Source organism: Electrophorus electricus, chromosome 6, assembly GCF_041902795.1.
Source record: "Electrophorus electricus isolate QZ-2024a chromosome 6, ASM4190279v1, whole genome shotgun sequence".
NCBI classification, from domain to species: Eukaryota; Metazoa; Chordata; class Actinopteri; order Gymnotiformes; family Gymnotidae; genus Electrophorus; species Electrophorus electricus.
In genome coordinates, this window is record NC_137502.1 from 9,011,043 (window position 1) to 9,035,000 (window position 23,958).

Genomic DNA, 23,958 nt, shown 5'->3' on the forward strand with positions numbered 1-23,958 from the left:
TTTTGTTCTTTTTTTAATATGACTCAGTCAGTGTATCTGATATCAGTAGGGAGATTGTTCCAAAATTTTGGGGCATAAGCCACAAAGGCCCAGTCACCCTTTGATTTTAATTTAGTTTGGGGGACAGCTAATAACCCCTTATCAGAAGACCTTAGAGCTCTCACATTATGAAGAGGACATAAGAGCTCATTAATGTATGCTGGAGCCTCATGCAAAGCTCGATAGACAGACGCCGGGCCCAGTCTCTCTGGGATTCCTCAGAGGACCTGTCACAGGGCCAGTATAGTTTCTGATGGACTCAACTGTTTCTCTCTCTCTCTCTCTCTCTCTCTCTCTCTCTCTCTCTCTCTCTCCCTTCTCCTCCCTCTCTTCATCTTTCTTCTCTTTGTGTCTGCTTGCCTTTTCTCAGCCTTTGTCTCTTTTCGTGTTTATATTTTTGCGTCATCGGTTTCTTCCATTTAATAAATGGTGATTGTTCAGATGTGAATAATCACAGGTTTAAATTGTGAAATGGGTTTAATGGACACATATTTGTTACATCAGTATATTCAGTATATAGTTTATGTGATTTGATTTGTTGATTTTACCCTTATTTAAGCAAAGTCAAACGGGCGCTATGTAATTGTATGCATGTTCTGTGTTGGCTTTGTTAGTGTATTGTTATGCATTAGAATGCATTTTACATTGCAGCACTATGCCTCCCTCTGCTGGTTAATTAAAAGTACGCATAATTTAAAAAAAAGCCCACCGTAATGAATAATTATTCAATATAAATTACCGTTAATAATGTCTTTGGATTGTTTCATCCTTTAATTACATTTTTCGTTATATCCAGGAGACCATGTCAATGTATTTAAAACACACACTGGGAAACTTCTCGAAGTCTTTATTCATGTAACAGCAGGTAAGTGTGTACCTGTGTGGTAGTGTTTGTAGTGTGCTTGTGTGGTATAGCGGGTATATGAATTAAATACATAAGAGGAAACAGGACAGATTCAGAATTATCGGCATAACATATTAACATATGTTATAGTATACGAATGCTAAGAGAAAAACAAGAGGTCACAAATATTATAAATAGTTTCATACATGATATATGGGCAAATGTTCTCTGTGTGTGCGTGTGTGTAAATGGTCCTTATTACTTTTTAAACCTATCTGACCAGATACCTGATTCAAACAGATTTACAATCCATATGAGAAAGAGTGATTACTTTGCGTGAGTTCATTTTTAATGGTGTGACCGACTTCATATCTACATGCCCCAAAGTGAAGAAAGGAATGTTATCTGCACACTACACACACATCCACATCTACTGTCTCTCATGACTAATGAACGAGACAAGGCAGAAACGTTCACGGCTGTCTCTTTCCTTTTTCAGCCTCTCACTACGGACCTTATGAGTGGTGTCCACCAGGTGTGTGAGTGTAAGTCCGCGACCAGCATTGCCAGGCTTGATGGGCCCACAGCACTCTCCAGCTAATGTCTGAGTTTGAATCCACTATGAACACTGAACCTTTTTTCAGTCTAAAGTACAGAGAGCAATCTGATATCTAGCTGGCTCCAATAGTTGGTGTATATTTGAGGATGTCCTTGTGTGTGTTAGTGTGTCAGAATTGTGATCAGATCCTCGAGTGGGGCTGTCTCCGAGGGCTCCAGCAGTCTGAATGCGTGACTGAACGTGATGAAGTGTGTAAACAGGGTGTTGAGGTGAGGGTGTATCTCCATGGTGATGGCGTCTCGATAGTGTGCGCTGTATAGGTGGGCGAGGGTTCGGAACAACAGCACGAACACTTTTTGAACCAGGAATATGAATCCATTTGGGAAATGAGCATCTACATATGCGCGCGCGTGCACACACACACACACACACACACACACACACACACACACACAAATATTTGACTCTGATTTCTCTCGGCCTTGTTCAAGCACACTATTCCTGTTCTTAGGTCTGTATGAGTTATTAATATTGATGCTCCCAAACTTTCTGATGTTTAGAGTCACTTGAGCACCATCCATTCAAAACAGCATTATGTGCAAAGCCATTTCAGCCCTCCTAATGGATATTTCATTTACCCCACCCTCTTTTCAAATTGCTCATATTCATAATTAGTTAAATTCATATATAGTAATTGGCTAAATTCAGTAAGCCAGATCATTTTAGAGACTAAATTCAGAATTTCTGAGAATGCTTGCTGCAATATTTTAATAAGATTGTTTTTGCATCCTCATTTCAAATTTAACAGACAAAAGCATTTGTTATACCTGCCCTTGTGGGAAACACATCCTCATCTGTAAGTATTTCCTGGATGTAGGACATGGTGTAGTCTGTGTAGAGGGGAGCTGAACACTTCAGCTTCCTGCCCTGCTCATCCGTCCACTCATACACCCTGCACAACACAGCACAAATGCCCAGGGCAGACTGCAAATCGTACATGTGCATCTCAGGACTGGGGTTCAGTTTTGATTACATGCCCCTAAAATGCTATCATTTCCATTTAATAAGATATATTCGTATTCTGTACTGGCCGAACAACCTATAGTGTGTGTGTTTGTGTGTGTGTGTGTGTGTATGTATGTGTCTTCTCACTTGTTTCCTGGGCCTCTGGCTGTTGGGCATGTTGTTGAGGTGCAGAATTCTGAGAGGGCACTAGAAATTAGATTGATATTCTGAAAGAAAGAGATAGCTGAAAAGAAAGCAGAGAGACAAAGAGAGTTAAAATGCATAAAACGCACACACACAAAACCGCAGAATAACAACTGAGGAGAGGTAGATGTTGGGCAGTTGGAGTGGTACAAGCTTCATTTCACTGTCCACAGTGGACATAGCGGAAAGCATGAAAATTATTTACCTCATCCACTGGCATCATATATGCTATGTTGCGGTAGTGGGTGGATACGTGTTCTGTCAGGACAAGTGTGTGTGCCTACTTACTGTTAAATGCCATCCATTCGTGCCGGTCCAAGTTGTGTGGCAGAGCAGCGAGAGTCAGCAGGTTAATGTCAGTGATGTGCTCTCTCAGGAAGCATTCCTGCAGGTATGGCTTCTCCTCTAGAGACGGAGCCGTTTTAACGTTATTGTTTTTCCTGTGACACATGCATATAGGCAAAAATATGTCATTAATCACCAAGATTTGCCAACATCTTGTGCACTATGAGAAGTGAATGTATTCTTAGCAGGTGTGTCTTTGCATCTCATGCCCTTTTAAAGACATCTGAGTAATGTTTGCTGTCTAGGAGGTTAGTTCTGCGTGGCCAGGTGCGTCTGGGCAGTGGAGGAGGGCTGAAAGTCACATGTCAGCGAGTAATGAGAGGCACCTTTCAGTACATGTCAGCGAGTAATATGAGGCAGCTTGATGCACAGCTTGATGCACAGATGGACATACCCAGTTCATTCATAGTTTTTTGTATCCCTATGCTGGCAGCTACCTGTAAAATATCATATAAAATTATTTTCCCTGTGGTTTACGAAACCCTTCATTTTATATTAAAACGCTCAGCTATTCTGTGGATCTTTTAAATGCCTAAAGGCCGAGGGCATGTGCACAGAGAGAATGCGCATTCACTTCCATTAAGTGTTACTGAAGGTGCTGTAAACAATATGCTGAAAGGCTGTGTGCGCAGATGACGAGACAGTTTATCTTGGAAAGAGAGGAGCTCTTCAGTGCACACAAGTCTCATTTTACTGCATGCAAACCAGCCCACGCCTGCAGCTGTGTAGAGCGCAGTGTGTGTGTTTACGCACAGAGGGTAAGTCCCGATAACATCGGCCCTGACCTCCTGTGGAAACCTTGAAATGACCTATCATTCATGAGAAAGAGTGACACGTGTGAATGTGGGCCTGTGTGTATGGCCTTGTCCTCACTGCTAAAACAAACACGTTATGAAGCGGTGTATCTGCTGCGTAGGTAATTCTTTGTGTGTGACTGGGAGTACAAAGGCAGATGTGTTTAGACTCTATGTTGTTTCCCTTCTCTTCCTTATTTGGGCAAGTGAGTAAATGAAGAAGCTTAGAGCTTCATGTCATGTAGACACCTGGTTGACCTTCTGGATGTGCAGTACGAGGATAACTTGGATGAGGTGGGTGTCTACGATTGCAAAAATAGTCCCACATTCTCTATACACTACTTACATCAATCACTTTCTTGTCAGACCAAATTATGTTTTATGATGATCCTTATTTAGTCATTATTATATAATTTATATTTTTTATGTTGCCTTCTTCAACAAGATGCTCATCAAAATATCAGTAAAAGACAGTCTGATTCAAATAGAGTAACAATTCCTCAAAAATGAATCACTTAATAGTATTTTAATATTTTGGACATGAAGAAAACAATAGTATCACTTCACCATGTTTCATCTTTTTAGATAACCAGTAGTACACACACACACACACACACACACAAAAAAGCCCAAAGTTGAATCGAGTCTTACATTCTGTCCATTTGTATCCAGCTGGACTTATATAAACACTTAATTCAACACTCAGGCTTCTGCTGCATAAAACATAAATTATTACTGGACACACGTAATTCAAGAAATATCCAGGAATTAAGTGGACTTCTGGACAACATGCATCCTGGACCTAACAGAACATTTCCATGCAAATATCAAATCTTTGATGCGCTGGATTTGCCTTCAGTGGTTGGTAGACTGCCACAGACACACTCTCCATCTTCCCACCCATGGTCCACTACTACTGTACAACTACATCAGTTGCAATTATGTAGTCATTAATGCATCATTCCAACTAGTTTCATGTCCAGAAATGGATGCATTAAAGGCTCTATTGCCTCTTAGAGCTTGTTCAGATTTCTTTGTGAATTCTTGGACTAGGCCAACATCTAGTACGCACTGGTCTATCAGGTTGTCATACCAGAAATGTTTTGTGTCAATATGTTTTGATAAGACCAACAAATTTTGATTTAAATGTTTATTTCATAAACATTAACTTGAATTTTTATAACTTTCTCCTCTATTTGCTACTTCTCTAACCTCCCATCATGTGCACAATATGTAAAACCAAAGACGTGTTTATAGGTAAACAGGTGTGGCTTACATTAGCCTGTGTGAAGTGCCATCTTTCCTCAATGCATGCTGCACACACCTGTTAAAACTGACACTTCATTTAGTGATTTGAGTTTACTTCCACTGTTTTGCACACAAGTTGTGTAGATTTCCCCGAAAGACCATGTTAAACTCGTTTGCTTGCCTACCGCCAGTTTTTATGTCCTTAAAGGTATGTTGCTCCTTTCTCTTTAGCACACATCTGTCTGGCATATGTATTCTTTGCCGCCTGTCTACTGCCGATGTGTGCAGGAGAGGTTCATACTTACAGTTTAAGTATGCTGATGTCACTGTAGTTTGTAGTCAGAGTGTTCGAAGCTTCATCAGCAGAGCCACTATAACTCTGACACCCGCCCATAGCCAGATGACCCTATCCATGAAAGGACCCCCCCTTCTCTCTCTCAAACACACTAGCACAAAACGTAAGTCATTCAAGCTCAAGCTCTCTTACACAGACTACGGAAGGTGTACCTCACATTCACACAGGACCATGTTTCCAGAGATCCTCATGCGCAGAAACACTCGCACACTCCGGCTTGGTTCACATTAAGTCCAGTCCAAACCAGCCCTAACGTGCCGTCCTGGCCTGCATTGTCGCCATTCCTCACCGTTTCAGCGTACTGCTTTTCCTCGAGACCTCAGGCCGTCTCTGTCTCTCTCTCTCTCTCTCACTTTCTCTCTCTCCTTCCCTCTTCCACAAAGCAGACAGACAGGTTCCACCAGCACTGAAAAAATATTTACACATGCACATGCAGACTGAAGCCCACCCCCAACCCTGTACATGCCTTTTCCTATCCAGATGCCTCTCCCTGCTGACGCGTGGTATTCTCTCCTCTAGGGGCAATACTGTCTTCCACGTCTTCTCTGCTTTTAGAGCTGTAGAGTGCAAATTATAGGTTGTATTTTTAGCATTTTGTTATATATGTTTTGAATAAGGCTTAGAAACAAATGTAGTTCAGTTATCCTTTAAAAAGCAAACTTTAGTGTATAAGATTACTATAAAAATAAAAAATTACCAGCAAATGTGCAGTCAGGGTTAAAATAAGTGTCAGTGGGTTTGATCTTGTGTTGTACACTGTAGAAACTTTTCAAATGATGTAGTTTAGTAATCTGTGCTGATCCTCATACTGCTTATGACCTGTAATTATCTTTTGACAAAAAAGTATTTCCCTGAAAGTGATGTAGGCTAGGAAATGCCGACAGCACTCTACATCATCCTAATTTTTCTTCCCTCCATCACATGCCATTAAGACACCAACTAGACACATGTGAAATATTGTTTTGATATTTGAATTTAAAACCTAAATTCAAAGTAACGGATAGAGTATAGCCTTTATTTAAAAAAAAAAAAAAAAAAAAAAAAAAAAAACCAGAAAAACTACCAGCATCAGTTTACAATACAAAAAGCATCTGATTAAATGATGGGAGAGCTGTAATCCAGATTCACACAATGCACAGATGCTGAAGGCAATAGATACCATACAATACTGGAACAAATGATGACCTATGCTTTAGGACTTTGTATACATGTTTACATAGATTCTAGCCCAACTTTAAATTAGTGTAAATAAAATGTTTTCACACAGTAAATTAATCCAATAATTACAAGGTCAGAGAAACCTAATGAAACAATGTTAGTTACTAAAAGTATGACTGACAGGTGTATATACTGACATTAGGCCACCTAAAATAAAGCAGGATGTGAATATAAACAAGAAGCAGAAGGGTTTGGTTTGTACGGCACTCTGGGTGGTGTTTGAAAGGGGGAAAAGGGGAAACTGCTAAAGCAATAAGAGAAAGATTATTACATAAATTACGTTTATTTTAAGTATCATTAGGTAATTTTAAGTACGTTTATAAATACATGAGGGCTATCATCATTGTTACTTAACACCAGGCAGTCAGAGAATCTGACTGCAGGAAGAATGATTATCATTTTTCACTAATGAAATATATTTAGCAAAATGTTTGTTTGCTAAGCATGATCACAATTTTGAAAAAACCTGGAATGCCAACACTGAGGCATATGCTACCATAGATGTGCTCCTGGACATCACTCAACACTCACATACAATACAAGCAGAAAACAGGAACAGGCATAAACCTACAGCATTTTAAGAGCGCAGTATAAGAGCAGTTAACTAGTGTGTACATACTTGGAAGACAAGATAAACAGAATACAGATCACATCATCTTAGACACTGATCAGCAGAAGGCAGTGTGGATTTACTGTAAAAGCATACAGTACAGGCTTGACTAATGATGGGGGTAGAAACAGAGAGCAATTTGTTTAGGAAGGGGACATTTGTAACCCTGTTTCCCAGAAAGAAGGAAAAGGTAAAAGGAAAATCAATTAAAGGAGGAAAAAAAAGAATGAGTATAGTTTTGGCAAAAATACAATGGTCATGAAATTCACTAAGAGGGAGAATTTTGTTAAAATCAAAACATAAGACCTGGATCGAATGGACATCATATAGACTTTGAAATAAACACACACCTTACACGCATACCTGCATATTAATTAGAAAGTATAAATTCTCACACTCATGTACACAGTAGTGTAAAACAGTGACAAAGCAACAATGTACTCTGCGGTGACCATCACTGCCTTGTAACTTTTGGTATCAAAAATCAAGTTTTCAAAATTGCAAAAACAAAGAAAGAATGTGTATGTGAAATATGCACATACACATTCAAATAATTTATGCGAAGATGCAGTGTTTGTAGCAAAAGCAAAGCAAGTTAAAAACATTAAATCACTCAAACTTTGTTATTGCCTCTAATTTCACTTACACACTGAAGCATTGTATTTTGCAAGTAACTCCTCATAAAAATATATAGATTGTATGTTAAGTTACATATTGTGCAAAATAAAATTAACTGTTTCATACAGAAATGACTAAACAATTGGTGTTGGACAAGGTATATCTAAATTAATGGACTGATCATGGATCAGGTACATATGTTCATTCTTTGTCTTCAAGTCTTTATCAAACCTAGCAGGGTGAATTAAAAGGAATCTGCAAATGCTTTAAATACACATTTGTACTGTCTGAAGATGTTTTTATTGACTACCTGTAAATTTATACTTTAGAACGAAAACAAAAACTCAATACAAATCAGAGTTAAATATCAACTATAAATTTAAACCTACCATTATAAAGGGTGTTTTTCCCCCTTTCAGGTTTTTCCCTTAGTAGCATGTGGAGGATGTGAACCTTGTACTTAAAATAAATAAATAAATAAAGTGCTGGGAAACATTTGAATGACAAATTCCATGTATTTAAAGTAGTAATTGTTGAAAATGACACAATGTGCAATATTTTAAATGCCATGCTGAAAAAGTACTTGAAGTAATTGGAAAAAGAAAAATATGCACTGCATATGGCCCAGGTGTTTCAAGGGTGAACCAAATGGACACACACATTATTATGAATATTATCATCATCTCACCTGAGAAAACAAGTCCTCACACCCGGAAAACAAATGTTTAATTTAGAAAAATGGCTTCCGGTCTCAAATTACACATATGCTGCAACACACACTTTTTGTCCTCTAGCTAGTGTGCGTGTGTGTGTCTCATGACAGAGAGCGCGTGCGAGAGAGAGAGACAGAAATGATGTTGCTTGGTGCATTGGTTAGAAAATAAAGCTGGATAAAAATGCTGTGCAAGTTGAATACTCAGAGATTAAGTGCAAAAGAAGAAATATTTGTGACATTTAACACTTATCTCCAGCACTTAGCAAGACATACCTCCTGCCCCCTGCCTTGTGTTCACCAACAGGGTAAACAATGATCCTGTCATGTACTTTAAAAACAAATGATACATAATCTGAAATGTCTAATATTAGCTACAGAATATAACCTCATTGCATAAGGTCCTACAAACTACAGATCTGAGCTTTTGAAAGCATGCCACACAGACTATTACCAGTCCCCCTCTCTCCGACACACACGCACACCTGATGTACAAGGACCTTGCACACATGACTGTTTGGGGGGAAATCCATTCCTCTTTTAATGATAACTGTCATTTGTAAGGCAGAGGCCTCATGTCAATCATTAAGTTCCTGTGATGGTCCAGCAAGATGGGCTGCAGCTTATTACCAAAAAAACAAAAACAAACCAAACAAAAATATGTTGAATGTATATACTTACTGGGGACAGCCAGTAAAAGTGCAAGCAAATCAAGGTGCATAAGGAGAGTAGAACTGCTGCAGTAAACAATACCACAAAGCCTCATTTGCACTGCCGTTCTGGATGGTAGATGGACTAGTCAGCATGGAAAAAGGAACGAAGGAAGAGTGCCCGCCCTGGAGCGACACCAGCTGAGTATTCCTGCCTTATCACAGCTGTAGCCCCTTAGCAACACTGTTGGCAACATTGCTAGCAACAGACACAGAATGGCATTTGACTGGCACAAGTGCCTTCAGGCCAGCAGCAGCTGCTATGAAATGGGGCAGAATGGCGTGGACTGAAGGAATGTGGTCAGCTGTGGCAGGGCCAATAGATATTTGATAGGTGGATCAGTGACAGTTGCAGAGACAGAGTAGGACATCCAGGTGGCTCTAAACTATGGAGGGCATTTATCTAGGACCATTGTGTCTTGGAACTCTAGGGAGAGAGAGAGAGAGATTGATTTATATGAGAAGAAATGCATGTATAATCAAGTTACCCTCTCATTTGTTCATAATCACCTTTAGACTGCTTTCGGTTCCTTCGGGGGAGGGGTATCAGTGTTGGACATCACCATGGTGCTTGTTGCCATGCCACTTGATGCTTTGGCATTGGCCTCACTGAATGTGAAACAACAGATCAGGAATATCACTTACACATGCATCAGTAAACTCACCTACACATATTAGTGCAATTACCATGTTCCAAAAACAATTGTCCAATTAACAAACCGATCTACCAACCCCTCAATGTAAGATTAATATATTACTTATTAATATAGCACTAATATCGTAAATCATTTGGTGTGAAATTATGCAAGGCATCCTAATGAATAGCAGCAAGTGATAAAAAAGGCAACCAAAAAAAGCATTGTGTGTGTGCGTTATACCTGGTAAATAGTGCTTTCATGTTTTTGGTATCCATAGTGAGCCTGACGGGCTCTTTGTCACTTCCAGTGGTGATAGTCTCCATGACAACCTCACTCCTCTCCTCCTCTTCCTCACTGTCAGAGCAGCTGGAACTGCTGTCCGAGGCTACCAGAGGAGCCTTCCGTGTGCCGCACACACTCCAGACGCACGTAGCCGATCCCTTCACTGAAAGGCCATGGCTGCAGTATTACATTACTTCCACTGCTCTAGACTGACTAGAAATGTGGCATGCCTTTACTGTGGAACTGAGCGGCGCAAACAGCAGTCTTGGACTGGCACACAAAGAGGAATACTCACCGTCTTTGTCCACGTTCGCTTGACTCTCCGAGTCTACCGGGGAGCTGCATCTGGGCCCAGAGTCTGAGCTAGGAGACAGGGCAAGGATGAGAGTGTGTTTCATTCATCAGCACCGATGTACGCCCAGGTCTCTGCTACACGTGTCCTCACCAGCAGAAGGGTTGGAAGTCAGTGAAGGTGGCCCAGCCTTTGTCATCACCGTCACTCAACTGGCCAGTTGGGCTCCCCCACACACCAGAACCCGTGTCCAAGGCGACACTCGCAAAATCAGCCTTAAAGTTAAAGTCATCCTCAAAACTCGCCACCCAGCCTTGGCCTACCGGAGAGCAGCCGCAGGAAGCACATGAGAGGAGAGTGGAGGAGGAGAGAGACGAGAGACTGAAGGAAAATGTCATCATGTAATATAATAAGGAGGAAGATGCCCACAGAGTTTTTTATTTACATGAAAACAAATGCTTTTTGAGCCACTGAGTAGGAGACTCATTTTGGCTTGGGCTGGCTTGCATACCTGCCTCCTGACCCTGGTTGGTGTCAGGAATCTGCTTAGGCTCGGGAAACAGTTCCAGGTCAGGTGACCCCAAGTCCCTTTGAGCTCCGCCCACAACCTCATTCTTCAGGACACTCGATAACACCCCGAATCTGACAAGAGTTCAGGCAGCAGGCAGCCTTCACCATCTGGTACTGTCTGTGTATGTGCATGCACACATCTCTAGGCAAGCCAGTGAGTAGTCCAAAACAGGAATGTATTTTATTTTATTTTTTACCTGGTTCGGGCCTTTACTTGTGCTGCATAGTTGATTTCTTTGTCCTCCCAAATATCCTCTTCTTCGTCAGCATCATCCAACTGCCGCACTTTCTCTTTACTGCAGACACTAAATGCGGATGCACTAGGCTGGTACAGGACATATCATCATGAGCTTAACACCTTTAATACAGCCGTGTGTACCAGAAGATCCAGATTCAGAAACACAGAGAGAGCGAGCAAAAGAACTACAACAAGAACCAGAAAGAGACTACGAGATGTAATAATGACAGATACTATAAGAAGATTAAGTAGTAAAAAAAACCAAAAAACCACAAGACTCACGCCCTGATCCACCAGATTACACTTCATTCCTGTAATTCGTTTAAATGTTGCACTGAAATACAAACACAGACACAGAATCTTAACCACAACCAAACCAATATCTAGAGAGAGAGAGAGCACACAGGTGATTTTATCCAGTTTATACTGCCATCAAAATCTCAGTTAAATAAATGACAATAAATTAGTTCTAAAATTACTTGATACTGTCATCATGTTCTCCAAACTCATCATCATTAAATCCAAACTGGTCAACAAAATTTGCCGTCATTTGCTGAATCTGGTAGTCAGAAAACACCTAAAATATGAAGAAAACACACACACACACACACACACACACACACACACACACACACACACAGAGAGAGAGATCAAGTGACAGAAAAAATATGTACAGCTTTACACAGACCTTTTTGGTGTTCTAGCTTCAGGGATATTCAGTACATCAGCATTGAGAAGGAACTGGTGATGCAGATTTTCTGGAATCTCACCAAGTCCACAGCATTTTTCTTGTTGGTCTCCATTAAGGTTTCATCCACAAACTTTTGCCAGCGTCCTTTATAGTCAATAGGTAACTCTGATACACACAGAGAGAAAGAGAGAGAAACACAGTAGCATTACCAAGACCAATACAAAAGAAGCTTCATACAAAAAGAAACAGAATTACTAGACACGTGGATACCATTTATGAGGTTTGTGATCAGAGCTTGTACTGGCCCTTTCTCCACACTCTGTACTACTGCATTGGCTATTCTGGTAAGATGACCCATGTAACCTCTCCTCATGCCTCCCTCAGCCCTAAAAAACACACATTAATTAATACACACACACACACACACACACACACACACACACACACACACACACACACACACACACACACACACACACACACACACACACACACACACACACACACACACACACACACACACACACACACACACACACACACACAAGTAGCTAAGAAGTCCAGGCAGTGTAGCGCTTCCACCACACTCTTAACCCCATTCAGATCCCATGGATCCCTTACTGCGTCTTGTCATTCTCCTCCCAAGCATCCAGAATCCTCTGCACCAGCCTACACTTCTGAAAGAGCTGCACATACACACAAGAGAACAGAATTACACACACATCTCCCAGTCTGCATGCAGAAGACTCAACTCCCACAGACCAAAGCAATGTTTGAACTTAAGTCAAGTTCAGGATTATCTTCCCTTTAAGGCATTATAAAATGTTTCAAATGAACCATAGTAAACATGCCAGCACCTACACACATGCACGCACACTACCTTTCTGTGCATACACGTGCGTATGTGTTCTTACTCTACTACCTTATACTACCTATCCATTAATGAAATCAGAGGAAGACATGGGAAACGTACATGCTTTACCAGGTCTTGGTGTGACAGCAATTCCATGTTTGCAGTGTCTGCATTGGAAGGATGCATGTTATCTGCCCGGGCTGGCTCTGGACTGTCCTGTGTGGGCCCCTCGGTGGGCACCGTTTGGTTAAGGATGGCAGATACACACTGTTCCACTTGAACATGAAGAAAATTGTTCCACGTGAATTTAAAAAACAGATCCTACGGAGGACAGGAGCGGCGTAGAAAGGAGGTGCAGAGAGAGGCAAAACATTAAACAGTGAAAAACAACAGAGAGAGAGAGTAGGCTTGTTGATCATGCAGGTGGGCTACGGGCAGATTGTGTGAGGGGGCAGAGCTGGTGGACAGAGTGGGCAGGTGCCTCACCAGCAGCAGGTTGATCATGTCCAGCTGGCAGAGCTCATGGTGGATTCTGGGTGCGTTGGTGCTAAGCAGGGCGGCCACCAGCCTGCAGGCATGAAGCCGGGCATTCCCAAAGGGCTCCTCCAAAATGCCCAGGGTGGTCAGCATACTGCACCTCTGCACACACGAGAACAAGAGTCTACCGCAGAACAGCCACATTCTCAGGCCTGTGTGTACAGGATGGTGTAATATGGGAAATTACCTTAGGAGGGTGTAGCAGGAGGTGGTGGAAGTGTTTAAGGTGAGGCTGAATGCCTAGCAAGATGCTGTTGTTTACAGAGTAAGACTTCTCCAATCCCTGAGATCCTGAGTCTATCGGCTCCACTCTGTCATGTAAAAACAAAAACTACATCGGTTATGTCTGGAAAAAAGAGAGATAGAAGAAAAGACAGAGAGAGTGTGAATGTGTACATAAACAGTACATTGTTGTTGGTTATGATGCTAACCCTGTTTTCCGTGACTCTAACAGTGCGAGTAAAACTTGAGTTCCATTAACGATACAAACTTCACTCTTCTCCCCCTCAAACATGTTCTTGAAAAGGCCCTCCACAGTCTGCTGTCTAACAAACACACACCAATGCATCAGATCAGATAAAACATCTGTGTGTAAAATACATTACAATACTGCAAAAATCTGGATGTACTTACGGACAAATGCAAGCACACACACACACACACACACACACACACACACACTCACAGCTCCACCGTAGCAAGCAGAGGGTCGGTATCAGAAGTCTCCTGAACCACACTGGCCTGATCACGACTCATGCGAATGATGTCACACAGCGTCTGAGATGCATTTGACTGTCTCTGAGTTCAAATACACACAGATACACACACAGTGTCAGACAAAGTCAAACTCTGCTCTACACCTGATAGAAGAAAAATATTTTATAAAACTAACCTCATTGTCACTGTTGGGCTGAATTAGCCCCGTCAGTCTCTGAATAAGCTTCTCCTCATCCAGCCACTGAAAAAAAAGTAAAGGAATGAAAACAACATGCATGCACATGCACACGGACAGAACAAGGCAGACTTATATCTTGAAATGTATATCAAACACAGAGTGAAGGAGCACACTGTGCATAAATCTCAGGACCATGTTGCTTGAATGTATCCTAAATACAGCAATAACTACTCACAGTTAAAACATTCTGCCTGAGGGAGGCAGGTTCAACACAGCTGATGAGCCGCAGCAAAAGATCCATCAAGGCCGACGTGTCCATGTGCTTCAACACCAACGTAATAAACCCCTCCTGTCTTCTCAGGAAACTGATAGTCTGTGAGAGTCAAAAGAAATGCAGTATTTATTAAACAACACATTAATCTCAGTGAAATTATACCAGCCATCAGATGGTATGAGTATCAGTACATCATCTGAATTAATAGAGTGCACAGCAGCTACAGGCATTTATATGTACATAACAAAAAGGACAGCACGTATCTCTGTGCGTATTTGTGTACCTGCTCTGTTTTTCGGCTAATTAAGTTGCCAAAGGTCTTGCTGAAGAAGGATGCAAGCAAGGGGTTTAGTGGTGGTTCCTGTTCTAGGAAGCTGTACAGCGTGTGCAGGATAGTGTCATCTTCGCCTGCTTTATCATTAATGATGGCTACATCACACGTCAACAACTCACAGGCTGTGTTGGCATATCTGAGAGCAAGAGGAGGGAGAGGGAAGATATGTTTACAAAAGACACATTTGTGTAAGAAATTCCAGCAGCGACCAAAGATGACCATTTGTCTTGCAAACAGATCACTCTGCTTTCCTAGAAAAAGAGAAAATGATGAAGCCATTCTAATGAGAAAGACAAGCCCTTCTTGTCCTTACTTGTAGCGCAGCTTCTCCTCCCGGTCAGTAGGGGGCTCATGTGTGATGAGGTGAACAAGCTCCAGCAAGCTGCTCTCCTGGGTGAGGAAGAGTAAGAGGCGTTGGTTCTGAGCCTTACACTCCTGCAGCACGTCCTCCTCGTCCAGGAGCTCCTGAAGAGTTACATCTTCCTTCTCCAGCAGCTTCTCCAGCTGAGATGCTGTGTGCAGATCGAACTTCCAGAACATGACTGCTGCCTGCACAACAGGGGGCTTGGACGAACAAATGAGGGAGAGAGGATTTGCAGAGAGGTTTATGTGAACAGAATAAGCGCCAGTGTAATTCAGATTGGTCTCTTATGGATTGCATTTTTAATTCTTCCAACCACAAAGTCAGTTGTGTTCAGAACACAGTTAAACAGATTACTTACCTTCAGTCTAAGTATATGTTTCTTCAAATAAGGTACAAATTCCAGAACACAACCATTAGTCTAGACTGCAGTGTCAGATGAACTGACTATTTGGTAGCTTGGGGCTTTTTAAGTCACATCACACTACACACACCTGACAGGGTGAAAAGAGCAGAAGAGAATGAGACAGAGAGGGGAAGGGCAAAGAGAAACAGTTAGGAAGTAGTGGGGGGTTGCATTTGAGTAGTCTAGACTGTTTTACATTGTTTAATTAGTCAAAGTTAAATTACATTTATACATTAAGGGAAATTTGGTGGGTAATTCGTGGAGAATTTTAACTGCTCTAAATAGAGTCTGGTGACAAAGGTTAACTCCAGCCACCTCACTGGAGTGTAAAAAGGAGTCTTGTTTTTATGACAAGCACCTCAGTCATGAGATGTTTGCTGGAAGAAATGACCACTAAAAAAAAAAAAAAAAAAAAAAAAAAAAAAATCTAATAAGAGTCCTTGACTTGTCTCTGTGCAGGAAGCGTCCTGAAGAGGTTGGGCTATTTTAGCAAAGGCTGGCCAACTAGTACATTTTCAGAATTTCAGTGTTGCTTCTATTTTAAAAGCACATATATATATAGATATATATATATATATATATATATATATATATATATATATATATATATGGCTCTGAGTTCCATTTTTTATTAAGCCTTGCCAATACATTTAATTACAAAGACGCAATACAAATGCACTTATTCCTTGCTCCAAAAGTAAGAATTTGTGTTTCTCATGTCAGCCCTCGATACACCTACTTAGGGCTGTTTGCTGAAGATTTCGGTGCACGAACTCAGTCGTTCTCTTATGAATGAGTTTTTTTCTCAAGTACAGGATAATTGTGCACGGCAAACCAACAAATACTTGCTAAGTGACTACCCGTTTGTTCTTGAATCCGCTTCGCTCTCTGCATTTTTTAAGTGAATAAGGGCAACTTCAACGCCCTTATTGCTTCATTTCATCATAAAATATCGAACAGACCACGTCTGACAGTAATAACTTGGCTGACTTATTTTTTACACACATGTATACGAAATTAAGACCATCAACCTGGAATACTTATTTGTACATGCAGCCACGGGCTCAGATCATCAACTGATCTAAAAAAATATGTTTACATGACCACAAATTGTGCTATAACTAGAACGGAGTAACCAGGCATCGATATCACAGGACTATGGTCATGCAAAAGGCACAGGGGACGTTCAAGGTTTATCTGCACGGGTAGCCAGCTAGGTTAACTTAGTAAGGGTAACGCGCATCTTACCGTCTTACGGTCTTCCATGCTTGGCCACTTGACTAAGCCAAAATATGCGTTTATTAAAATCAGTCCTACAATACACAATCAAATTTTCACCGCATTTAACTAAATGTCTCCGGTCGAAAAGAAAGAGCGGCCGCACAATCGCAGATCTTCCTCAATGTCACTATTAGGGTGCGAGAAGGCAAGGACTGTGTAGCTACCAACGAGTAACATCTTAGTAACCTTAGTCAGCAACGCTGAAGTCATTTAAAATGCCATCAATGACATGACAAAAATTCGTTAGCAACCTAGATGAAACCACTTAACTATAGCTTCGCTTGTTCGAACTGAATACAACATTAACTAACTGTTGGGAGCTGAACAATCCAACAATCACACACTAGTTAGTTCGCTAACTAGCTACATAGCTGGACAGGTATACCAAAATGTTGCTTGACTGAATTGTATGGATTTGCCTAAAACTATCGGTGGCGAATGCGCACTTTTAGAGATAAACAGCTAGCTAGCACCTAAAGAATAGCTAGCTAATTTATTAAACTTTAATTGGCGAATGACCAGAATGGTAGACAGCCAGCTGGTTATATTTTCCAGTGCGCTTCAAGCATGCCTCCAAATAAACAGAAGCTACCGTGCCCTTACCTTCACATCTTAGCAATTAGCGCAAAGCGGGCTAGTTTAGGAGCGGTTGGACTATCTACCATTAAAATTGCAATGCGCAACAGTGCTGCGCCAGAATGAATTACCATCCAGTGGTTCTCACCCAACGCACCCCTACTCCGGCGTTCTGTTCAGAATTTTCGGTTGTAGGGACAATTTTTTACATTATTATTTTTATTAAAATGGCGGACCTGGTAACGGGAGCGCGCAAACAGCGTCGCGTGAACCACCCCGTGCGCTCATTTTTTCTTTATTGGCAGACGTTTAGCTAATGTTATTGATTAACCTCGTTTCAAATAATCCATTAAAGTGACCATGTTAAATTGAAAATCAACTAGATAGCCAAGTGGAAGTATTCGTACAATCCCGATGTGACTGATATTTATGAAAGTAATAGTTTATTATAACATCTTAAAATAATTTTACATTGTTATAAATTAACGCTAGCTAACGTACATTAGCTAACACCAGCTAGGCAACAGTTAACAGGTCCATACTGCCACAAAGCAGAAATATTTAGCCGGCAGTACCTAGCTCTAGAATTGCTGGTGTCAAATTACAAATGGAAAAAATAACTGAAAGATTAATAAACATGATCTTTCCACTTCGGAAATAAAAACAAAGACAGAAAACGCAAACGCTTCATCTTGAAGCAGCTGCCCAAAGTGCGCTCGTTGGGCTTGACAGCTAGGTTAGCTAAAGCTAACTAACTTCGCCTCGTCTCCAACAGACGCATTGCGTATGACATAATAGAGTTGACGCATTGCGTATGACGTTTTCAGCCGGCTTTTCTCCTTTCTCTCCTCTTTGCCATCCCAGTATTAGTCCTCCAGTGTGGTCCTCCTCCCGTCTGGTGCTATGGCGAATGTTGTAGACACCAAACTATACGACATCCTTGGGGTGTCTCCTTCGGCCACGGAGAACGAGCTTAAGAAGGTATTGTCAGATTTCAGACCATTCTCCATTGAGGAAACCAACGTCCGGTGGGGATATTGTTAGCTGTCTATCTGACTTGACGCGAGTTAGCTAGCTAGGCTACTGGTCAGCTAGCTGCGATGTCAATTGTATATACCTGGATTACGCTAATTTAACTAGCAGCTGTCTATGAAAGCTAACTAGCTAGCTAGCCATCTACGCTCAGCTCTAACGGTTTGTTGCGTGTGGCCTTTTAAACAAGGGAAGACATGTTTTAAGAATTATTTTGGTAATATAGGAACACACCCCCTGCCTTTTTTCTAACGGTTTTTTTCGATAGCTTCAAAAGCATTCACTAGCTACAAGACCTGAACAATAGATCATTATCACGTTGGTTAGCAGGGAAAGTTTCAGAGGAGAGTCCCATCTTATTAGCTATTACTGTCAATTGGGACAGATGTCCATCGGTTGGCCTACCCATTTAACAGGCCTATACGCTACACCACACTAGCGTAAGATTTGAAGAAACGAAAACAAGCGATTGTTTTCAATTTGTATGTGGTGGTGATCTTAGTGATGAGTATAAATAAACGTTGTATTAAGCCTTAGGGGACTGATATGCACTTTTCTATTAAGAATGTTCTGCACAGAGATATCGCCGGTTAAACTGAATACTAGTCCATAGCAATATGGGTTAGATTCTGTGATGGGGCTGAGTAACATGGCGTTATGAAACTAAATGCACTTAACGCCGTATTTTATTATTTTGACCCATTTCATTACCGTATTTATCACGTCTGCATAAGCAATCACGTCTATATAAGCAAGCACGTCTGGTTACACAAAGCTCTTTCATATCTCATTGCCATTTTCTATGTACCATAGTACCATATTAGCCTCACATTGACAGTCTGACATAATTGCTTTCTTATACATTTGTAAATTTCACAGTATTCACTTAGGAGTTAATGACAATCATGAGTATTCTTATTATTTTGTATTAATTTTATGTTGTATATAAAGCCCTTTGTATAATTAAAATGTTTTTCATATTTTTAAGACCCCCCCCCCCACACACATATGTGTGAGAGCGAGTGAGAGACATAACGCCTCTCCCTTATGTAAAAGCAGATTTAAACCAATATGGCCTATTTGCATTGCTAAGGGTTAATGAGGAGCTATGGCAACGTATAATAATAATAATAATAGACGATTCATCCGATGTAGTTCTTTTAATAGAATTAGTAATAAATGTTGTAAGTGTTTAATTACAGGCATATCGCAAGTTGGCAAAAGAGTACCACCCCGATAAGAATCCTAATGCAGGAGACAAGGTAAGAGACGCATCTTCTAATAAGTGGAACTTGCAGAAGTTATAGAAGTCTGAAAGTATAGGTAAAGTGTATTATAATTAATTCACAAAGTTGTGTGTGTGTGTGTGTGTGTGTCTCAGTTTAAGGAAATCAGTTTTGCATATGAGGTGCTAACTAATCCAGAGAAGAAGGAGCTGTATGATCGGTATGGAGAGCAGGGCTTGCGTGAGGGTGGTGGTGGTGGAGCCGGAATGGAGGACATCTTCTCACATATCTTTGGTGGGGGTCTGTTTGGCTTCATGGGTGGTCAGAGTAGCAGAAGCCGAAACGGAGGCCGACGGAGGGGGGAAGATATGGTGCATCCACTGAAGTGAGTCACCAGAGGCAGAATGTTTGTCCTCGTTTTATCTTGGAATGAATGTAAAAGCGAGAGCTGTTCCTGATTTTAAATTGACCACATACCACAAGTCTACCTTTTGGGATCTAAAACATCTTGCAGTCAACTGGCATTTTTAAAATTGGCTAGTATTGTTCTTTAGCCTCTCAGCCTTGATCCCCATCTTAACTCTGAAAGAACTTGATAAGTCTGACCAACATAGTTTCTTAATTTTAGTATAACTTGTTTATTAATTGTGAATTGTTTACTACTGTTAATTTATGCCTTATAGGGTGTCTTTAGAAGATCTTTACAATGGCAAAACTACTAAACTACAGATCAGCAAGAACGTCCTCTGCAGTGCATGCAATGGGTGAGTAATGTCTGTATGTCTTCTTTATTTAATATCACTCATCACTGTGGCTGGATTGGAAATGACTTCCCACTAAACTTTGCTTAGTAGTTGACTACATTAATCAAGTATTCTTTCTGTGTCATTGGATTCTTTCTGTGTCATTGGTGTATATATAGATTAAATTCCTAAATCTAATCTCTCAGCCAGGGGGGTAAAACGGGGGCAGTACAGAAGTGTGGCACGTGCAGAGGGAGAGGCATGAGGATCATGATTAGACAGCTGGCTCCTGGCATGGTTCAGCAAATGCAGACTGTGTGTAATGACTGCAGTGGAGAGGGTGAGTGTCTTTGTGTAAGTGTGATGGGAAGGATGTTGGTTTTGCATCACATCCTGTCTTTGTCTACTCCTGCAGGTCCATTAGACTAAAGACAGAATTGTTAGGTTTAGGGTTATCAGAATTGTTATCTGTGACACATCCTTGCTACATCAGTGAGCCTTACTCTAACAAAAATGTTTAACTTCAACCATTCCAGGTGTCATAGTAAGAGCTTTTGCTCACAGGAGCTGGACTTAGCCACAGTAAGGATGCGGAAGTGTCAGCCACAACCATGACCTGATGCAAGACTGATGTCTTTGTGAAAGTGTACTGTTCAAAGTACAAAGTTGTGCTTGGTTGTGGGTGTTTAAACAGTTTGGATTTTGGTGGGTTTGTAGGAGAGGTAATAAGTGAGAGGGACCGCTGCAAGCAGTGTGAAGGCCGCAAGGTTAGTAAGGAAGTGAAAGTTCTGGAAGTGCATGTGGATAAGGGGATGAAACATGGCCAGAAGATCACGTTCAGTGGTGAAGCAGACCAATCACCCAACACCGAGCCTGGAGATATTATACTGGTACTACAGGAGAAAGAACATGAGGTAACACACAGAGACACACACTAGTTATGTGTATGTGATCACTGGGTTCAGCTGGTTTGAAAAGTACAATATTATTGAAAGAGGTGTGTGTGTGTGTGTGTGTGTGTGTGTGTGTGTGTGTGTGTGTGTGTGTGTGTGTGTGTGTGTGTGTGTGTGTGTGTGTGTGTAGGAGTTCCGCCGAGATGGGAATGATCTACACATGAGCCAGACGATCGGCCTGGTGGAAGCATTGTGCGGCTTCCAGCTCACTCTCACGCACCTTGATGGCCGACACCTCCTCATCAAATACCCCGCTGGCAAAGTGATAGAACCAGGTGCATGCATGTGGATGTGTACCATATGTGATATGATTGGTGTTTGAAAGCCATGTTTTTGCTTTATGAAAAGGATCAGTGCTTTTACTGCTGCTTAACAAATCCCTGGCATTTCAAGAAAGATTCCAGGCTGCGTTGTTGTGTAGCCATAGACAAGCGTACTATGTAGAAAACTTGCAAAAAGTTGCAAATCTTTAATTGAGTGGACAAAAAGGCATTTGCCCACCTAAGAAGAAAGAATGTGACACTGGTGATGTCAATATGCTGTTTTAGGTTCTGTTAGAATTGTCCATGGTGAGGGAATGCCCCAGTACAGAAATCCCTTTGAGAAAGGGGATCTCTACATCAAGTTTGATGTGAGGTTTCCAGATAACGGTTGGATTTCCACAGAGAAACTTACGGTAACTGTTATATTCATAAATATGTGAATTAGCTCATTGTTAAATCCTAGTTCAGATAGTACCCCACACCTCATGCCATATTTATATCTAGATTTATGCACAAGTTTTATGATTTCAGTGCATACATCTTTGTTCTTGTTTACTTGTAGGAATTGGAAGATCTGTTACCATCACGTGACGAGGTTCCTGTAATCTCAGCTGATACAGAAGAGGTTGAGCTGCAGGAGTTTGACCTCAGTCAGGGGTCGTCTGGAAATCAGCGACGTGAGGCCTACAATGACAGCTCTGATGAGGAAGGGGGTCCTCATGGGCCGGGGGTGCAGTGCACCCACCAGTAGATTCCCACACATGTTCACAGCAGTGTTTCTCCTTTGGAAAACTCAGTTCCATTGCAGCTGGACAAACTCTTAAAACACCCCACCCTAATCATTGATTGCACTGTGTCATGGACACAAGACATTCACATATGCTAAGACTGAAGTTAAACTAAATACACAATCTTGCATTCAGCACACATCCATAATTTCAAATTGATGACAGAAAGCATAGTTATAGAATAAAAAGTGAGATTTTTTTAATTTCATTATCATTTGCATTATCATTGTATCTGTATACATGGTTACTGAAAATGTAAACTTGAAGGTAAGGGGGAAGCCTACTTTCTGTATAGGATTTAAGTTATAATTGCCATAAATGCACAGATGTGTACGCACTCATACACACAGAGTTGTGAAGCAATGACTGCTGTGTGTATGAATGGGGATGGAGACAGTGATATTACTACTGTGTGTCCTGCGATTCAATAAAACATAATGTGTCTAATTTATGTTTCTCAATTATTCTGCTTGGCCTATAACATGTGTGCACTGATGTAATTTGACTAGAAGGCACAAAACAATCCACAATCGTCTGGATGTAGTAGTACGGCTGGTATTCTATTAGCATGTTTTGATTATCTATCTAGACTTGCGCACAAAAAAAAACGGCAATCCACTCACTGAAACCACTGCAAATACAGTAAAACACCACCAGAGGGCAGTCGATAGTCTCGTGAAAGTTGATTGACGTAACCGGTGACCAATATAGACATGCACAAACGAAATTCTAGAACGCACAGAAAGGAGCTCATTTTTTGTGCCTGTGGGCTATAGCCCATCTTCTGTATTAGTCATGTGCCGAGTTGAGGGTGCAAGCAGCTCCTTAAACCCAGCAGTATTCCTGCAGATACAACAATTATTTACATTCATTAATTTAACTTATGCGCGTACATATTTGCTTAAATATGCTCCGCACACATACTTATCTGACAAACTACAAGCATAATCTGAATTGGTGTGTGTTACCTCTCTCTCCTAGACTGGAGGATATAGGAGCGTTCTCTCCGCAGCTGCTGCAGTTTTTCTTTCATCAAGGTTTTCTGTTGCTGTTCATCTTCCTAAAGGGCACACACACTTCAGCCATGTCATGTTATGTAGGAATGTGGCTGAGTATCTGCTGCTGTCTGCTGTATGCTACCTGTTGCAGTGTGCTAGTCAGGTGCCTGAATGTGTCTTCCTGTGTCAGACCCAGCAGGTCCTCATCTGTCTTCCTGTTTTGGATGATTAACAGACGCTCTTGAACCTGAAGGCAGCCGACGGTGGGGACGAGCAGGAGACAATCACAGAGCAAAACACTGTTAATGATCTAACTGCAAAGTAGGACAAACAGCTCAGAAAAAAAAGAACTTTTCTTAACACATTGTTTTTTGTAACTTGTCCTTGTACCTGACAGTATATTCTGAATAAGCTCACAAGAAGATGCTATATTGTTGGGCTCTGTGTGACGAGCAAGTAGAGAGTT

General features: G+C 41.2%; 4 protein-coding genes across 12 annotated transcripts in view; 1 reads left to right on the top strand and 3 right to left on the bottom strand.

Moving 5' to 3' along the window:
- Nucleotides 1–305: 305 nt before the first annotated feature.
- Nucleotides 306–5,889, bottom strand: LOC113570812 (MOB kinase activator 2). Of its 2 annotated transcripts, none has more exons than XM_035524873.2 (5): nt 5,683–5,889; nt 2,940–3,091; nt 2,595–2,691; nt 2,270–2,394; nt 306–1,836 (listed from the first exon to the last, which is right to left on the bottom strand). In XM_035524873.2, the coding sequence occupies exons 1-5, from the start codon at nt 5,823–5,825 to the stop codon at nt 1,604–1,606; spliced, it is 750 nt and encodes a 249-aa protein (XP_035380766.1). In that variant the 5' UTR covers nt 5,826–5,889; the 3' UTR covers nt 306–1,603. The 2 variants fall into 2 exon arrangements, with proteins under 2 accessions (XP_035380766.1, XP_026855245.1); XM_026999444.3 differs by having other exon boundaries at nt 5,344–5,814.
- Nucleotides 5,890–6,416: 527 nt separating this feature from the next.
- ppp6r2b (protein phosphatase 6, regulatory subunit 2b) lies at nt 6,417–18,207 on the bottom strand. 8 transcript variants are annotated; one of them, XM_081715419.1, is made up of 23 exons: nt 18,065–18,207; nt 15,588–15,720; nt 15,179–15,429; nt 14,815–15,001; nt 14,493–14,630; nt 14,255–14,320; nt 14,048–14,160; nt 13,794–13,907; nt 13,550–13,673; nt 13,312–13,464; nt 12,946–13,146; nt 12,594–12,658; nt 12,243–12,358; nt 12,052–12,137; nt 11,761–11,858; nt 11,564–11,615; nt 11,241–11,368; nt 10,985–11,115; nt 10,627–10,792; nt 10,477–10,544; nt 10,140–10,344; nt 9,772–9,870; nt 6,417–9,688 (listed from the first exon to the last, which is right to left on the bottom strand). In XM_081715419.1, exons 3-22 carry the CDS (start codon nt 15,403–15,405, stop codon nt 9,774–9,776), a joined length of 2,535 nt encoding a protein of 844 aa, XP_081571545.1. In that variant the 5' UTR covers nt 15,406–15,429; nt 15,588–15,720; nt 18,065–18,207; the 3' UTR covers nt 6,417–9,688; nt 9,772–9,773. The 8 variants fall into 8 exon arrangements, 7 of the variants coding, with proteins under 7 accessions (XP_081571545.1, XP_026855404.2, XP_026855401.2 ...); XM_026999603.3 differs by lacking the exon at nt 18,065–18,207 and adding an exon at nt 17,638–17,769; XM_026999600.3 differs by lacking the exon at nt 18,065–18,207 and adding an exon at nt 17,621–17,727.
- A 44-nt stretch (nt 18,208–18,251) lies between these two features.
- On the top strand, nt 18,252–22,941 carry dnaja2b (DnaJ heat shock protein family (Hsp40) member A2b). Its single transcript, XM_026999605.3, has 9 exons — nt 18,252–18,470; nt 19,724–19,783; nt 19,903–20,132; nt 20,431–20,511; nt 20,697–20,830; nt 21,208–21,404; nt 21,574–21,718; nt 21,992–22,119; nt 22,269–22,941. The coding sequence occupies exons 1-9, from the start codon at nt 18,393–18,395 to the stop codon at nt 22,455–22,457; spliced, it is 1,242 nt and encodes a 413-aa protein (XP_026855406.1). The 5' UTR covers nt 18,252–18,392; the 3' UTR covers nt 22,458–22,941.
- The window catches only part of LOC113570899 (uncharacterized), a 6,090-nt gene continuing 5,052 nt past the window's right edge, over nt 22,921–23,958 (bottom strand). The window contains exons 13-15 of the mRNA XM_035525447.2: nt 23,635–23,739; nt 23,463–23,554; nt 22,921–23,337 (exon numbers count right to left, since the gene is read on the bottom strand). Coding sequence (XP_035381340.2) covers nt 23,265–23,337; nt 23,463–23,554; nt 23,635–23,739 — 270 coding nt within the window. The 3' untranslated portion in view covers nt 22,921–23,264. The remainder of the gene's footprint in view (nt 23,338–23,462; nt 23,555–23,634; nt 23,740–23,958) is intronic.

Bases quoted from the DNA above. Each gene is read 5' to 3' on its own strand.
- LOC113570812 (XM_035524873.2), bottom strand. From the start codon at position 5,825: ATGTGCATGTGTAAATATTTTTTCAGTGCTGGTGGAACCTGTCTGTCT. The intron at 3,092-5,682 runs GTGAGGAATGGC...CATGTGTCACAG, and splicing joins AAAAGCAGTACGCTGAAACG to GAAAAACAATAACGTTAAAA. The intron at 2,395-2,594 runs GTGAGAAGACAC...TGTGTTGTGCAG, and splicing joins GCCAGAGGCCCAGGAAACAA to GGTGTATGAGTGGACGGATG.
- ppp6r2b (XM_081715419.1), bottom strand. From the start codon at position 15,405: ATGTTCTGGAAGTTCGATCTGCACACAGCATCTCAGCTGGAGAAGCTG. The intron at 13,908-14,047 runs GTGAGTGTGTGT...TGTGTTTGTTAG, and splicing joins CTGCTTGCTACGGTGGAGCT to ACAGCAGACTGTGGAGGGCC. The intron at 10,345-10,476 runs GTGAGTATTCCT...ATGGCCTTTCAG, and splicing joins AGCGAACGTGGACAAAGACG to TGAAGGGATCGGCTACGTGC.
- dnaja2b (XM_026999605.3), top strand. From the start codon at position 18,393: ATGGCGAATGTTGTAGACACCAAACTATACGACATCCTTGGGGTGTCT. The intron at 20,512-20,696 runs GTGAGTAATGTC...CTAATCTCTCAG, and splicing joins CTCTGCAGTGCATGCAATGG to CCAGGGGGGTAAAACGGGGG. The intron at 20,831-21,207 runs GTGAGTGTCTTT...GTGGGTTTGTAG, and splicing joins TAATGACTGCAGTGGAGAGG to GAGAGGTAATAAGTGAGAGG.